This window comes from Schistocerca gregaria, chromosome 8, assembly GCF_023897955.1.
Source record: "Schistocerca gregaria isolate iqSchGreg1 chromosome 8, iqSchGreg1.2, whole genome shotgun sequence".
Classification (NCBI taxonomy): domain Eukaryota; kingdom Metazoa; phylum Arthropoda; class Insecta; order Orthoptera; family Acrididae; genus Schistocerca; species Schistocerca gregaria.
In genome coordinates, this window is record NC_064927.1 from 320,419,614 (window position 1) to 320,437,845 (window position 18,232).

An 18,232-nucleotide genomic window follows, 5' to 3' on the forward strand; every position below is an offset into this window, starting at 1 on the left:
CAGGTGGAAATGGCATGGCAAGCCGTTCCACAGGACTACATCCAGCATCTCTATGATCGTCTCCATGGGAGAATAGCAGCCTGCATTGCTGCGAAAGGTGGATATACACTGTACTAGTGCCGACATTGTGCGTGCTCTATTGCCTGTGGTTCTGTCAGTGTGATCATGTGATGTATCTGACCCCAGGAATGTGTCAATAAAGTTTCCCCTTCTTGGAACAATGAATTCACGGTGTTCTTATTTCAATTTCCAGGAGTGTAGATTTAGGTATCAGGAAGTCGTTTCTGAAAGTATTTGTATGGAGTGTAGCCATGTATGGAAGTGAAACATGGACAATAAATAGTTTGGACAAGAAGAGAATAGAAGCTTTTGAAATGTGGTGCTACAGAAGAATGATGAAGATTAGATGGGTAGATCACATAACTAATGAGGAAGTATTGAATAGGATTGGGGAAAAGAGGACTTTGTGGCACAACTTGACTAGAAGAAGGGATCGCTTGGTAGGACATGTTTTGAGGCATCAAGGGATCACAAATTTAGCATTGGAGGACAGCGTGGAGGGTAAAAATCGTAGAGGGAGACCAAGAGATGAGTACACTAAGCAGATTCAGAAGGATGTAGGTTGCAGTAGGTACTGGGAGATGAAGCAGCTTGCACAGGATAGAATAGCATGGAGAGCTGCATCAAACCAGTCTCAGGACTGAAGACAACAACAACAACAACAACAACAACAACATGTTATTGACTAGTGAAGTAGTGATTTTTTCAGTTGGGAAACTTTGAAGCAAAATTTAATGAGAAGTACTGGTCTGCACTTGCTCAAGTGAAGTCATCTATCCTCCAGACATGTTCACATTCTTAGTTAACGGGCGGAGTGATGACTGTCAGGTCCTGAGTTGTGTTTCTTCAGTAATAATTTTCCTGCACCGAATTCCCCGAAACTCTTGAACTATTCTATCATCCCACACTTAGAGTTACTGGAAGAAACCATACCAGTGAGAATTTGTGATTATGTCATTCAAAATTGCTCCCTGTAAGAGGTTTTCTTGTTCCAGTCAGTTAGACTTGAAATTAGCGGAGGTTGAGGCCTGATGGGTAATTTCAAGTTGCCGCCGCTCGTACCTCACCTGTCATTCAACAACATCTTTGCCTCTGTACTTCCGCCTCGACTGACATCTCTGCCCAAACTCTTTGCGTTTACATATGTCTGCTTGTGTCTGTATATGTGCGGAGGATATGTATGTGTGTGCGAGTGTATACCTGTCCCTTTTCCCCCGTAAGGTAAGTCTTTCTGCTCCCGGGATTGGAATGACTCCTTACCCTCTCCCTTAAAACCCACATCCTTTCGTCTTTCCCTCTCCTTCCCTCTTTCCTGATGAAGCAACCGTTGGTTGTGAAAGCTTGAATTTTGTGTGTGTGTTTGTGTTTGTTAGTGTCTCTATCAACATACCAATGCTTTCGTTTGGTAAGTTACATCATCTTTGTTTTTAGATATATTTTTCCCACGAGGAATGTTTCCTTCTATTATATTCCTATCACATATATGTATACATATAAGAACTGTGATCTATGATGATTGTATATCTTGCGTACATAAGGAGGAGTTAGAAATATGCACACACCTTTTTTTTTTATTATGACATTTCTACATTGCTTATTTATATAAAAATGAACTACGGTGATTGTTTAAGAAGGAGGTATGAGTAATGAAAGAGAACATAAGCCAAAGAAGTGTAAGATAGTGGGACTCATACAGCCTAAGTAAACATGTTATCTACTGAATAGTATATAGACATGGAATCTATTAAGAGTACAGAAGTTGAAAAATAGAGGAGGACTCCAAGGATTAGTTAAAGTATTAAGAAGCAAATGTGAATTGTAGAATAGACTTTCTGTTTTTACCAGCAAATATGTAATTATAGTATACATAGGAATGTATACTGGGGGTAATGAACCATGAGGCCTACTCAGAAAGAATAAGGGGGGCGTACCAGCATTTGCCAAATATGTAGGGTAGGTGTATATACATGGAGATAGGACAACCTGTGGCCTGAAGAATATGAATGTTTTGTTAAGGGGCGTACCTACCAGAATGGAAAGAGGAAGTGCACTCATACGGTCTACCACAAGTAAGGTACAGGTACTGATCCTAGCAGGAGGGGACAGTATCATGACAGAAGTCACACATTTTGTATGGGTTATTATCGTAAGTTTGAATTCTATACACAACGAGCATTATTGCATGCTATGTAAGTTCACAAGTGTGAAAAGGAACACTTTCATGGTACCCAGAGTTCCACCAACTACATAAAATATTATAAATAATACATATTTAGGAAAGGGAGTATTAAAGATGAAAACAGAAAATAGATTTCTCAAGTGTCACAAACACATGCAGTTTACAAATAAAAAAAATAATGTTAAGATTTAAATTATTATTTTGTGTGATATTACTGTACAAGACGATTATGTATAAAATATCGTGTGTTCAATCTAAGGGGGAGGGAGGGGGGAGGGGTTATGTAGTGCTCCAAGAATTGCTGCGTAAATTCTAGAATCTTTCAGCCTTCTACCATCTCGAACACATGATATTTTAAATATAAGTGTGAGAGACTCTACCTAGTGCGAGTCGCCTGTCTGTGTGTGCAGGTCCGAAGTGTGTAACAAGAAGACCGTAGACATGGCGGTCGAACGGCACCAACAAGTGTTTGCCAGTCACACCATGGAAGCCGTAGTGAATAAACAAGGAGTGTTTATGTATTCTGTGCTGTTTTATAACTTTGACTATTGTAGTGGTAAAAAAAGAACAGTTGAAATATTGCTAATTATTGTTCATTTTGGACGTGGACAGGATAAGATGTGTGTTGAGATTCAGAATGAGAATGGACTTGGGTTTTAAACTAACCTTTTCTTATGTGTAAATGAATTGGACATGCAAAGAGACTTACTTGATAGTGTTTGTTAATGTGTAGAATGAGTTTTGTTAACGTTTGATGTTCAAATATATGTTGTGAAGTTAAGCAAAAGAAACTGTGTATGTCTGCTTATTTTGATAAGTAGAAAGAGTCTCAAGAAATTCCTGTTCCTAGCAGATATACTTTGGAGAAGAAGAGAGAAGGAGGTTGCAGAAGTAAGATAACCAGGAAGGAAAGTCAGCTGACCATCTCAAATAAGTCTATCGTTCAGGAAGTGGGAGTTTGCACACATACTTCACTGCTTTGTCGTCCAAAGTGTTAGAACCTGTCAAAATATTCACATCAGTCCAGCACCACAGTTAACAGTTCATCAGCACATTTATTGTTCTTCGTTTCAGTATTACCACTTTAAGCTCATAATTCCTCAGCACACAAATAGAAGTTTTCAGATAATGTATAGGTCCAATGATGATGCAGCATTATATGACTTTTACCTCACTAAAATATTGCTCTTTCTGTTAAGCTCTTATTCCCAGCTGCAAGTGCCATGAATTGCACAATATACACTGTACCCAATGTTGCCTAGTTCACAATTAGATCATCAATAAAGTTACACCACATATGTTTGTATACAATTATCTCTTTCATTACTCAAGCATGTCTGTCAGCTCCATTATTTTACTTACATTTCTTACCATGTTAGCTAGTGGAGTGCATTCACAAAAAATATGCCTACTGCAGAGACAGGTTCCCTAACCATTAAAACCCTAACATTATTCATTATTTTATTATTTCATTATTGTTTCATTATCCAATAAATAAGCACCTGCTCTGCTTATCCAATACAAAACTGGTAATACTGAAAAACACCCCGTAGTAACAGATCCTTATGCTAAGGCAAACTTAACTCTCATTACTGATCAGACAAAATTATTACTTAGAAAAACTGTTATTTGCTTGACATTCTAGCTGGAAGGGTGATATACATACAAATCTTGCTTATTCTTTCCACACACTGCTCCAGGCAACTATGGTAGAAGTGGTAATTCCTTAATGTTAGAAACAGCTGTACCATGACATACTTCTCTAGGTAGATAGTTATCTCCCTATACTGATGGCATTGAACAAAAACACTTCTACTACACCGCAATTGATATCAAGATCTAGTATTCAATATGGCTTCTACTGCATATTGCCACTGCTGCTGCACCCAAGAGCTGATTACTTTAGATGTTAATTATAGTTTCAGATGATTTGCACCTTCTCCACATAATGCTGACACCTTTCTTTTCCATTTTACCTTACCTCATTGGTTGACACAAATTCTTTAACCATGCTACCATTTTGCTTTCTTCCATCTTCTTATGATTACAGTACTTATCACTACTCAACATTATATACTAAAGTATCCTACTGCACAAAATTACATGAAAGGAGAAGATAGAATAATTCTGATTAACTTATAAACTAGAGATACGATAGGAGAAGAATTTGACTGCCTCAGGAAACATGAAAAATGAGGCTGACACTGGGGGTAAGCATTATCGCCACATAATGAATGCAAAACAGAATGTTCAACTGCCTACTTGCCTATAGGTCTTACTTGTGGTGCAACACACATTATAGTAGGCTTCTCCTCTCTTTTTACCAGTCCACAACTTGTGGTCTCACGGTTGCGTTCTTGCTTCCTGAGCACAGGGCCCTGGTTTTGATTACCGGCGGGGTCATGGATTTTCACCTGCCACGAGATGACTGGATCTTTATGTTGTCCTCATCTTTTCATCATCATTCACGCAAGTGGTGACACTGGACTGAGCAAAGGATGGGAATTTGTACAGATGCTGATAAGTGCCCCACAATCCAATAATAATAATAATAATAATAATAATAATAATAATAATAATAATGTCTTTTTACCAGATAAACATTTCTACATGCACCATCATTCAACATCTCACTAGAATTATAAATTACACTCGTCTTACTACTATCGCTTACATTACTCTTATCTGTGATTACAGCACATTTATATACACATGGCTCTTCATCACTACCTGCTCTAGTGTGACCCAAAACTGGAACACTATCTAGTTTAAATGGCTTGATCCAGAATTAAAATCATCTCCTCCATTTCTTCTACTTAAATTTCTTCTACCATTTCCGTGCACTTTCTGCCTATCCTCCACCCAACCATTCCTTGAATGTCTAATGTAATTAGGCCTGTTCATCCTATTTACCTGAAATTCTCTCCCTGATTGATTATTGTCATCAGAATTCCTCCTGTGATCTTCCACCGATGGCTTCACCCTCTCCACTTTATCAACTTAAGTCAATAAATCACTAATATTACCCCTAGGGGCAGGTACAAGCAGTTCCCTAACTTTATGAGGCAACTTAATTTCTAAACCCATAATTATTGATTCACTACCATCCATAAGCATCCCCTTCAAAAAACCTCTCAAAAATGACATTTTCTCTTTGTCATTCCATTTTCAGGAAAATTATTAAATTCCCTAATGATATCTAGGAGATGCACTTCCCCATATGGTTCAAAATTATTAAATTTCTTACAACAAACGATTGAAAGGCTGTTTGGGGCTCTACATCTGTATCTATCTTTCTCTCCATTTCAGACAATTTGGAATCTACTTTTTTATTTACTTTTACCAGTTTTTCCTCAACCACTACTGCACACTTGTTTCTACCTCTGTTTCTAAATCATTTTTAATCTGATCAATTTGGTTCTCAACTTTAACCCTTTTTTCAGCACAAAATTTCCTGGCAGCTTTGACTTCTTCTTTACACTATTTTTCAGAAGCCTCCACCCTCCTACTATAGACACCACAAAGCTTCTATCTCTCTTCTACACATTTACTACTCATTAATGTTAATTTCTCATTTGTATTCTGTACTAATTTCTTTATCTTTTCATCACAATCTTTAGCTACTGTCTCAACCTCGTTATTTAATTCTGAAAGATTAGATCTGACTTCCTGAATCTCCATTTGAACTTCTTTTTCAGTTCATCCTTACACTAACCATGTCAGTTCTAATGATATCAGTTTTCTTTTCCACCTTACTAATGTCCTCTTTCGTACACATACTACACAAACAACTCAAACTACTTATAATTTGCCTTAACTTCGCTTCCAAATTTCCATCTGCTATAAACTTTCTTGACTTTTGCTTCCAGGTTCCTCCTCCTTCACGTTAATGATTCCATTTTGCTTGCATCACCACACAATGTAGATGATGCTTTTATCATTTCATCTACAATAGAACTTTGTCACCATCAATCAAAGTTACATTCATGTCTGATTCATATCGACTATCGCCTACAGAGTCAGTCCCATTTACGCCCTTCTGTTCGTTTAACAACTTAACCTCTACAACTTTGCCCTCAGTCACACTGTCTTGTTCATTAAGTTCACAAATTATGTATCACTTAATACAAAACAGCTTTTCCTATGAAATTACCACTTTAATGCTGCTGTAGTGGTTGTCATCTCGATCTGCACAGTTATGGCAAGTTGTAAATCTCTCGGCAAGAGGTCTTGTTTATCTGCTGTCAGCTGTGTTCGTCTGCATGCTGATTGGGTGCTACTGTACTCAATGGCTGCTTCCATAGAACTCACATGCTGATTGGTTGCTGTTATACTGCGGTCACGAAACGCATGTGCTGATTGGCTGTTGCACTACTGCCCTGTAAACTGCTGTTGACTTCACTGTTCAAAGTTCGCAAGTCCTTTTTTATTGTGACTATGTACAATATTCCTCACCTAAGGCACCAAATGCAACGGTTTGCCTGCTTTTTTTTTTTTTTTTTTTTTTTTTTTTTTTTTTTTTTTTTCCCCTCTTCGTTTGCTGTCCTTGATGTCAATCTACTGCATTGCTATACTGGCTGAAAAATGGGGGGTGGAAGTCAATCACTGGCTACTTTAAATGATAGAGCCAACTGGTGCACATTTGCATTTCACATTTGTTTAATTTCACTGTTCACAATCCCCCTCTCCCACTCCATACACATTTTTACTACTGAACAACTATGAGCTGTATAAACCTAACATACAGTTCTTGAAGAATAACAAGTTACATATGGAACAGACACTGTCATTGTTTTAACACATGGCCTAATTTTGTTACACATACTTCATGGGTGCATTGTTGTTGATCTAACCAATGCAGGTTCCTCATCTGAAACTCGGCTTTGGAATGGCTGTCTTGTGATCAAGAACTAGGCCTTTATGTATCCTCACAATAATATCTGCTGAAACTACACATTGTTCAAATGTTCGAAGTTTAATTTACAGAAATCACAATTAAAACTTAACTCATTAAATTAACTGAATACATTGAAAAATTCATTCCTTTTAACAATTTCTTCTACCAAAAGATTTTAGGCCGAAATCAACATATATAGTTATGCAAACAATACTTTTGATGAAACTGTTAATTACTTTGGAATTAACTAATTGCTAACATGTTTTTGTGTAGAGCCAAATAGATACTTTAAGATTGCTAGTATCCCGTCTTCCAAATGTTTACTACAGAATTTATATTTGTGTATAAGTCAACATCAGAATTTAAGTTATGAAACAATTACTGATATCACCCTATAAAAAAAGTATTAAGTAGGAATGGTCAACATAAATTAGAAAATCAATTACATACATAAAACTTAGCACAAGATTAGATCTGGTGTTTTATTTTTTAAAACTGTGGGCCAATTTCTTTTTTTATGAAAATGCAGATTATATTCACATATGTTAAAAGTAATTAGTTAAAAGTGAAAAAATGAATTTAAGGAGGCAGATGGCAAAACAAGAAGGGAAATAAAAATATCACAGCTTGTTTTGTCACATCATCATCTGTATATGCTATGATTTCATTATCATTCATTGTTGACCCTTGGTGAAGTTTCCTTATGGTGTGTGCATGACTATATTGAAAAGCACAGGTGACAATACACTGAATTGCCAAATCCCTCGGTCCTTTTTAAATCATTCTAATTTTTTGGCCATCTATTGTAACACAATTTGGGCATTTTTTGTACAAGTTTTTAATTCTCAGTTTCATTCCTTTTGACAATTTCAGTCTATTCAGACCTTGTCATACATCTTTCCTTCTAACAGTGTCATAAGCACTTTTTATGTCTATGAATTCGATTATGATGTCTTTCCCAAATTCTAATTTCTTTATCTACAAGCTGTCTGGTTGTAAATATGGCATCTATAGTGCATCATTCAATTGAAAATCATTGTTATTCTCTTAATTATGGTTCTAACTTATTCCTGACATTTTGTAAAAGTATCTTTTCATAAATCTTCATGCAGTGACAGTAGTTATATTCCTCTGTAAGATTCACAGAGTACCTTCTCGCCCTTCTTAAGTACATGTACAGTAATTGCCTTTGTCCAGTCATCAGGAATCTCTCCGCATGTCCATACTGCCTTCATTATTCTCAACAGCCACTGAATTCTGATAGTTCCTGCAGCTTTGATCATTTCCACTATGATTTCATCTACTCTGTAGCTTTGCCATTTTTCATTTCTAATGCAGCGTTCTCTTCATCCACCACCTGCAGACCTTCTCTTTCTATTTCCTCTGTGATGATGATATTTCTTTTTTCTACCTCTATCTCATGTGTGTTTGTTCCACCCTGTCTTTCATATAATTCTTGTAAGTATCATTTCCGTACTTTCAAAACATCCTCTTCTGCCACAAGAGTTTTACTTCTTTGTTGAAGTTTTCTTCTGTTACCTAATATGCATTATAAGATGTTCTTTTCATCATTAAAATTCTCTTCTATTTCATATGTGAATTCCTGTGTGGTATACAAAAAGATAATAGTTCATTAATATATAGTGGATGGGGAGTTAATACTTGAAGTTTTCAATATAATGTGTAACATGATTCTGCATGCAGTACAGTGCAGGTATTCCAAATGAGTTTTTTCTGTGTCTTTAATATCCACACTGTGTTGGCTTCGTTCCCCCAAGAAAAATTAACATATCTAATAAGAGATTCAATGTAAGTTGTATAAGCTACTTTTTGTTTGTCCATTCCCGTTGCATTGGATAGTATTTGCTGTGTAAATGGAAAGCTGCTCACTTTGTTAGCTCAATGTGTGCCTAATAACTTAAATATTCAGCCAAATTCAATCCCAAGAATTTGACTGAGTCAATTTCATCTGTATCTTAGCTCTCGCAAATAATGTTAATGTGAAAAGGACAGACTGCTACTCACCTTATAGTGGAGATGTTGAGTGTCAGACAGGCACAACAAAAAGACTGCAAAACATGTAAGCTTTCAGTGAAAAGGCTTTCTACTGAATCACACACACACACACACACACACACACACACACTGATTAATATGGTGTTATGTACTGCCTTTAGTGGGTATTCCATTCCAACCTGCAGAAGTTTTTTTCTTTAATGCTAAGATTGTATTTTCTACATCTTCCACAAAGACTTTAAAATTTTGGAAAGTGTTCAGAATTTTCATGAAAACCCAAGGGATTAACTTTGTTGTAACAAATTGCTACACTGACATCAAACTTTGCTACATTTATAACAATTTCATTGAAGCACTCTGGTATCTGTGTTGGACTTAACATCAGTGTTTCCTTCAACATTAATTTCTGAAATTTCTTGGTTATAGTCTGTTACACCCAATTCAGATATAATGGAAGATCACAGAACTTTTTATTTTTTTTATTTTCATTGTTAAAATTGTCATGTTCTTTGCAATAGTTTTGCTGTTGTGACAACTCTTTTAAAGGTAATTATATAATGTCAGATATATTCCGTGAAATCAGTATTTGTACTATATTTTAGTTCTCTCTGCAGCTGCGATTTCCTTACACTGGAAATTTTTACGCTCGTAATTTAATTTATTTTATTTATGTATTTTTAATTTATCTTTAATTAATTTATTTTTATTTATTATTTTATTTTTATTATTTAATTTATTTTTATTTTAATTTTACCTTAGTTTATTCATTTTTAATTTTATTTATGCTCTTAATTTATTTATCACTGTATTGCCCCAGATTACAGGTGGAAATGTTTCGTTAAAGACAACTGGAAAACTCTGAATTTTTCCAAGTTTTTCATGACTTGAGGTACAATGATCAAAAGACCATTTTCTCTCTTTTAGTGTATTGCTGAACATTAACAAGTTTTCTTTGCCGAAGTTCATTCTCATAGTTTTCCTACCTGAAATATTCCTGCCTGTTTGTGGTACTTCAGTGAACACTGCATAATGATCTGAGACACCTAAATCTATACAAAATTTACACATCTCAACATATACATAATTAATTAAAACACTATTGATACAGGGTTCTGACTGACAATTTTCTCTGAGAGATTCAAAGAAATTCAGTTTAAAAGATTTTGGTTTGCTAAGTAAGTAAATCTTGAAGTGTAACTACTTTCACTTGTAATATCAATGTCAAATCAGCATCTGTTACAGTCTTTCTTTTTTCTAAAAAGATCTGGTAGCATACTGTGAATCTTAAATAAGAAGAGTTCTGTTGTTTACTTCTCTGGGATTCTGTGTGCTGAAATTGCTACAATATTTACTGGTAAATCCATTATTCCTACACAACAGATCTTGAAGACACATTTTTCATTTAAATAATTTAAACAATATCTAGTTTCATAATTTGTATCACAATGAAGAAGTATATATGAGCCTCCGTGCACTCGTTTCTTCTGCAAGCGTAGCCTGCCAACTTCAAATTTCCATTGTTTAAAATTTTAATTGTGTCCTCATTAAACTAGTACTCATTTAAACAAATAACTATAATATTTGCAGTTTCTGATAGAATGATTTCTAATTCATATATTTTAGAGCCTTTGTTATTTGAAGCATCTATACTTAAACCACTTATATTCCAATGCATAATATGTCAGCTCCACCTCTTACTTATAGGCTTTAACATATTTCTTTCCACATATTGGTTTGGATTTGTCTTTCTTAATGGTGTACATACTTTACTATCCCATCACTGCTTATCAGTTTCCCTTATTTAATCTAACTTGGCAAGTGTATGTGAGCACCTTGCGAAGTATTTTTAAGCTTAATCCACCATCTTCCCAAGACACTTTGCACTTAGAATTAGAAATTTGTTGGGTTCAATGAATACCACTTCTACTATGAGATTCAGAAAATGCTGAGGGAGCAGAGGTTGTTGCACTCTCAGTTCAAAAGAGAACGCGTAAATGACAAGCAAATGAGAGTAGAGGTTCATCCATCTGTGAAAGGTATTTGTGCGAAGCATACAACTGCTACCACCATCATACCTCAGCAAAAGATCTCACCATCATACCTCAGCAAAAGATCTAGCAGAAAACCTGAGAAAATCCTGGTTCTATGTAAAATCACTAAGTGGGTCTAAAACTTCTATTCAGTCCCTTGTTGGTCTGTATGGTGTGGCAGTTGAAGATAGCAAAATGAAAGGTGAAGTTTTAAATTTTGTGTTCAAGAAATTATTCACACAGGAGAATCATACAAATGTACCTTCATGTGGCCATCGAACAGGATTCCATATGGATGGCCTAGTAATAAGCATCCCTCATGTAGAGAAACAACTGAAGAAGTTGAAAGCAAATAAGTCAGTAGGTCAGGATGTAATCCCCTTTTTGGTTTCTCAACTAGTACTTGATTGCTTTGGCCCCTTACATAGCTTGCATTTTTTACAAATCTCTCACCCAGCGTGAAATCCCAAGTGACTGGGAAAAAGTGCAGGTCACTCCTGTGTATAAGAAGGGCAAAAGAATGTATCCCCAAAATTACAGACCAATATCCCTAACATTGGCTTCCTGCAGAATCCTTGCACATATTCTCAGTTCGAATATAGCAAATATTCTTAGGACTGAGAAGCTTATGTACACTAATCAGCATGGTTTTAAAAATTAATGCTTGCGTGAAACACAGTTTGCCCTTTTCTCACATGATATACTGTGATCTATGGAAGGCAACAGGTAAGTTCAGTATTTCTAAACTTCTGGAAAGCATTTACCATGGTGCTCCATTGCAGGCCGTTAAAGAAGGTATGAACATATGGAATAGATTCACAGATATGTGAGTGAGTTGAAGACTTCTTAAGTTATAGAATGCACTACATTATCCTCCACAGTGAGAATTCGTCAGAGACAAGGTTGTCATCAGGAATACCCTAGGAAAGTGTGATAGGTGCACTATAATATGTACATAAGTAACTTGGCAGACGGGATGGGCAGCAGTCTGCGGTTGTTTGCTAATGATGGAAGGAAGGTGTCAAAGTTGAGTGACTGTAGGAGGATACAAGATGACGTAAACAAAATTTTTAGTTTGTGTGATGAATGGCAGCTAGCTATAAATATAGAAAAAGAAAGTTAATATGGATGAGTGGGGGGGGGGGGGGGGGGACCAATATTCAGATACAGAATTAATGGTGTCCTGCTTGACACTGTCACATTGTTTAAATATCTGGCAATAATGTTACAAAGTGATTTGAAATGGAATGAGGATTGTGGTAGGAAAAAATGGCAGACTTCAGTTATTGGGAGAATTCTAGGAAAGTGTGGTTCATCTCTAAAGCATACCGCAAATAGGACACAAGAGTGATCTGTCTTGAGTACTGCTCAAGTACTTCAGATATGTACTGGGTCAGTTTAAATGAAGTCTTTGGAACAATTTAGAGGCGGGCTGCCACTAACATGCTTTGGGAACTAAAATGAGAATCCCTGGAGGGAAGGCAATGTTTTTGTTGAGGAATGCTATTGAGAAAATTTAGAGAACTGGCATTTGAAGTTGACTGCAGAATAATTCTGTTGCCTCCAATGTAATTTGCGTGTAAGGATCACAAAGATAAGATATACACGGAGGCATGTAGACAGTTGTTTTCCCCCTGTTCTGTTTGCGTGTGGAACAGGAAAGGAAATGACTAGTAGTGGTACAAGGTACCTTCCACCAAGTGCATAAGATGGTTTTCAGAAGTATTGATGTAGGTGTAGATGTACGTGTTCTTTAATATTGAACGTGCCAACTTCTTCATCTCAGGGTAGACACTGAAACCTGTGTCCTCAATTATTTGATGAATATATTCCTCTCTCCATCTTCCCCTACAGTTTTCCTGCTCCAAAGCTCCCTCTAGTACTTCTTCTTGTCAATGGTATTCACATGTTCCTTACTCCACCGATTTTGTGGAGAATCTCCTTGTTCCTTATCTTATCTGTCCACCTAATTCTCAACATCCTTTCATAGCTCTACCTCTCAAATGATCTGAGTCTCTTCGTTTCTGGTTGTCCCATTGTCCATGATTCATTAGAATGCAATACTGTGCTCCAAACATACATTCTCAGAAATTTCTTCCTTAGATTAAGACCTGTGTTCAATACTAGTGAACTTCTATTGGCTATGAATACCTTTTTTGACTGTACTGGTCTGATTTTTATGTCCTCCTTGCTTCAGATGTAATTTGTTCATTGTAGTCCCCAGTTTTGATGTTAAGCTTCTTACTGTTCTCATTTAGACTACTACTCATTACTTTTGTGTTTCTTTGGTTTATTCTCAATCCTGATTCCGTAATAATTCTGCTGTTCATTTCATTCGACAGGTGCTGTAGTTCTTTACTTTCAATGAAGATAGCAGTGGTATCAGCCAATCTTATACTTGATATTCTATCACCTTGAATTTAAATCCTAATCTTGAACCATTATTTATTTGCATTATTGTTTCTTTCCTGTATTGACTGAACAGTAGAGGTGAAGACGACATCCCTGTTTTACACACTTTTTAATCCGAGCTCTTCAACCTTGGTCTTCCACTTTTATTGTTCCGTCTTGCTTCTTGTGCATATTTTATGTTATCCATCTTCCCCTATAGCTTACTCCTATGTTTCTCAGAAGTTCAAATATTTTGCACCATTTTACATTCTTGGACATTTTTTCCAGATCGACAAAACCTGTATATGTGTCTTGATTTTTCTTGACTATTGCCTCCATTACCAATTGGAACATCAAATCTCCAATTTTTCTTTTCTGTTCATCTTTATATTGTTCTTTTCAATAGCTGGGATGGTTGGGCTGTTAAGCTGATTGTGTGAAAGTTTGTTGATCTTCAGGATTGTGTGGACGACATTTTTCTGAAAGTCTCGTAGTATGTCTACAGGCTCATAGATTCTACATACCACCTTGAATACTTGTTTGCTCTCTATTTATGTCAATGATTTAACATCTTCCACAGGAATGATATCTATTCCTTATATCTTATTTTCTCACAAGTCATCCGTCCAGTGATGTAACATAGTGATCAGCATATAGAACTCGCATTTGGGAGGATGATGGTTCAAATCTGTGTCCGGCCATCCTGATTTATGTTTTCCATGATTTCTCTAAGTTGTTTCAGGCAAATGCCAGGATGATTCCTTTGAATGGGCAGAGCTGACTTCCTTCCTCATCATTTCCTAATCCGTGACCAATGACCCCGCTGTATGGTCCCCTCCTCCAAATTTACCAACCAAATTAACGAAACAGTTGTCAGAAGCTCTACCGGACTCTGGCTCTGATACTGAATCTCCTATGTCTTCCTTATAGACTCTCATTTCTTCCTCGGTCATACCATCAGCGAAGTCCTCTACCTTGTTGACAGAGAAGTGCTCTATTTTGTAGAGGCCTTCAGTGTATTCATACTTGCTCCTCTGCATTCAATAGTGAAATTTATGTTACACTCTTAATGTTGATGCCCTTGCTTTTAATTTCACAAAAGGTTTTCTAGACTTTTCTCTATGCTGAATCAGTATATCCAATGAGCATTTCTTTTTAAATTTCTTTAAATTTTTAGTGCAGAAATTTTATTTTGGCTTATCTGTACTTCCTATTTATTTGGCTAAAGGCTAATGAATTTGACTGGTGATCGTAAATGACATGTACAGTACGATCATGTCACTTTCTTGGAGAGGTAAGCTAATATAACACTCTCGGGTTTCCAGCTGACTGAATTAGTCAAAATGGCACAACATTCTGATGAATGTCACTCCCATCTCTATCTTGTTAGAAGATGATGGGAGTGATAGTCATTGAAACCCCATGCAGTATTGGCAAACTCATTCAACTGAAAACTGGATATCCTTGTATTAAACATGTACTGGTTTTTTGTGACCATATTTCTAGACAAGAAATACAACTGTGATAAAATGAACAATTAAAAGAACTGCGAATACCTACAGAGAGAAGCTTTTGTTAGTTTTGCTGAGCTATCAGAATAATAACAGTTTTGCAGATGATGGACTTATCATCCAAAATGAACGAATGTACTAGAAAGATAAAAACAGTATCAAAGAAAAATTCAACAGAAAACTAATAAATATTAGAGAGAAGTGCTGAACAGTACTTTACTTTAAAAATTGAACTGTTGGATTTCATTCAAAGTGTATCAGGGTTAAACAAACAATAATGATATAAAGAATATAAAGAGAACAGAATTTAGCTAGTCTGATAAAGAACATGTATGTCATATTATGATTTTGTTTAAACAAACTACGAGCACCTACCTCCTATAGTATCTTGACAATGTTTCATTACTCACCACCCCCCTTCCACACACACACACACACACACACACACACACACAAACACAAACTGAAACTTATCTCAGCAGAATGGTATCTCCCACCTTTTGGCCCATGAAGAAGACTTTATTTTCATGGCTGAATACCATGGTTTACACTTTCTTATTGGTCAGGATCAAGGAGCTCTGGGAGGTGAAACTGAGGATCCAGGGCGATGACCAGATGGTAATGACAACTATCAAGTACCATCACTTCTATCAAACCTTGACAGTGTAATCAATTGTAAGTATTATTACAAACTGTATTTTACATAATTGCACCGTGCTTCATTTTTCAGTAGTTAATATTAATCTTTTCATGCATATTGTGCCTAGTGTTTTGATTAAGTTCAACAATTCTGGAATGTGATGTTGAGTTACAGTACACAGCAATTTGTCCTTCTCAGGCAAATGTTTGCAGGTTGGCTGAATGTACTGTTGTTTCACTCTATTCGATGGTAAAGTCTACTCTGGAGACTGAGTTGTACGTCCTCCCGTGGGGATTGCATCTCTCTGAGGTGGTTGCACCATCTTTCCTTAGGGGAGAGGGTTGTGGTGTAGGCTGGGCTGCTCCCCTGGTAGTGCAGCCACCACACTTACAAAAGTGTGCCACGCCCCAGGTGTGGCCCATACTGTTAGTCATTTTACTCTGAGAGATCGCTTGTAAATAAAAGACATCAACACAATTTGCAGGACTGTTTTTCTCCAAGTTCTCGTCCTCCCCCCCCCCCCCCCCCTCCGCCCCCACCCTCCACCCCAACAGCTACCACAGCATTTGTGGGTGCAAACTGGGACATATGCAGTGCACTTGTCATGGTAAACGGTAATGAAGTTGCAGGCACCAATTTGCTTCTAATTGCTCAAGTGCCCACTCGATGCTTGAAATCTCCCCCCTCCTACCTTCTTCCATCTATTTTCCACATTCAACAATGCCCAATCCAAGTAATTAATAAGCAATGTCTTTTACGAAGATTTGAGAGGAGCAAAGATTACAATAAACTTTCAAGTTTACTTAGCTAGTCATGTTGAAATGGCTCCAGTTCTTCTTATCTAGGGATCTGAGTCTTGAAGCTGATACTCTAACACCAAGTCCTCACGGTTGGTTTGAACTAAATAAATTTTAGGATTGTTGTTGCAGGACTTTTTACGTAAATATATATTGCACTTATCTTCTCACATTTTAGTATATCTTACAGTATTTTGATTTTTCACATTAACAATGACGAAATTACATTGTCCATACATATTACACAAAAATACATCTGATCACATCAGAGGCAAACTTACCACTCTCACACTCTGCAGAAAAAAAACAATATTCCAAAGGGTTTACAATTTTTCTTAACAAATGAATTCCTACTATTTTTCATTATATTATTAATTTCGATTCTTATTTCATAGATAAATCCAGAAATAAACACAGTAGACAATACAGAATTGCATAATCAATAATAGAAATTTTAAGTGTGCAAATAATTCTTAATTTCAAATGTCTCTAAAAAAATGAACTGTACATTCTGAGCTAGTACTTACCAATTGTAACATTGAAACTAAAATATTTTATAAAGTAATTTTAGCGTGATATACAGCATACTGTGTATAAAATTACATGAATGTTTTCAGAAAAGCAACTGAGATAATATTAATCTGCCTAAAATTCAAAAAAATAACACTCGTATCGACAACTACTGTCAAGGAAAAGTAATGCTAGAGGAACTTAAATTCCAAAATTACAAGAAAATTGTAGGTTGTATGATCATCATAATTTTCCTATTGGTTAGCTTACAAAAAAGTGTAAAAGGTGTAGAATGAAATACATAGCATCTAAGAAATTTATGATTGCAAGAAAAAGAGTTCTTTTTGCTTACACTTTGCCTGTAGTCCAAATAAGTGTGAAACCTGAGTAGTGAAATGCAAAATTAACATATGATGACAACTTCCAAAATTATACACAGTCTCTTTCAGCATTGCAATGAATGAGGTTTAAGTGTCTGTTAATGTTATGTAAAAATGAATAACAAAATACATTGTTCCTACAAGCATAGTACATACCACAAATGTAAGCATATTAAATATTGTGAAGTAGAATTCAGATGTATAGTATTATCTGATACATAACATATTACCTACAAGAATATTTAATACACCAGTTTATAGATCAAATTAACCAATATACTTAAGACTGAATGACCTCTATTAATGTGAGTAACAGGCTGTTAAGAATGAAGTTATGACAGACACACTGCTTCAGATCAGCAACTTAAGATGCAAGTACAATTTTAGTGCAATATAGATTTAGATTAATGTGTTACAGTACATAATTACAATGATCCCAAAACCCAAATCTTAACATATTACAGAAAACATAAAAAAATCTGCTATACAAGTCATAATCTATACATATATGAGGACATGGCACTCAAATTTTCAGATTTGTAGACCATTCTATCCCAAGAAAAATAATGCAAAGTCAAAACTACAGCATTACAACACTGAACTATAGAAATAAGTGCACAGGCAATATAAAGTACTAGAATTACAAATTGTAAGTTTACAGCTATAAAATTACACCTTCAAAATCATCAAAAGAGAAGAAAAAATTTAGAGTATAAGTGCATGATGAGTGAGACGACTTGAAAAGCTCACAATGAACGGTACTGTCCAGAAGAATATACTTAATCACAAGTAGGAGGATAGCACAAAATCAATACCAGAGT

The 18,232-nt window shown here is 35.9% G+C and overlaps 1 protein-coding gene across 6 annotated transcripts in view; it reads left to right on the forward strand.

Moving 5' to 3' along the window:
- LOC126284262 (uncharacterized) overlaps positions 1-18,232 on the forward strand; it is a 160,379-nt gene that overhangs the window by 80,250 nt on the left and 61,897 nt on the right. The window contains exon 6 of one of the 6 annotated variants that reach the window (XR_007551456.1): positions 2,650-2,720. The exons of 2 other annotated variants lie outside the window; for them this stretch is intronic. Coding sequence is in view for 2 of the 4 variants with exons in the window: in XM_049983069.1 (XP_049839026.1) it covers positions 2,650-2,899 (250 nt within the window). In the remaining 2 variants the exon portion in view is untranslated. Of the gene's footprint in view, positions 1-2,649; positions 3,031-15,650; positions 15,760-18,232 lie in introns of those variants that run through there. 3 more of the 6 variants (XR_007551457.1, XM_049983069.1, XM_049983070.1) reach the window with 3 other exon arrangements.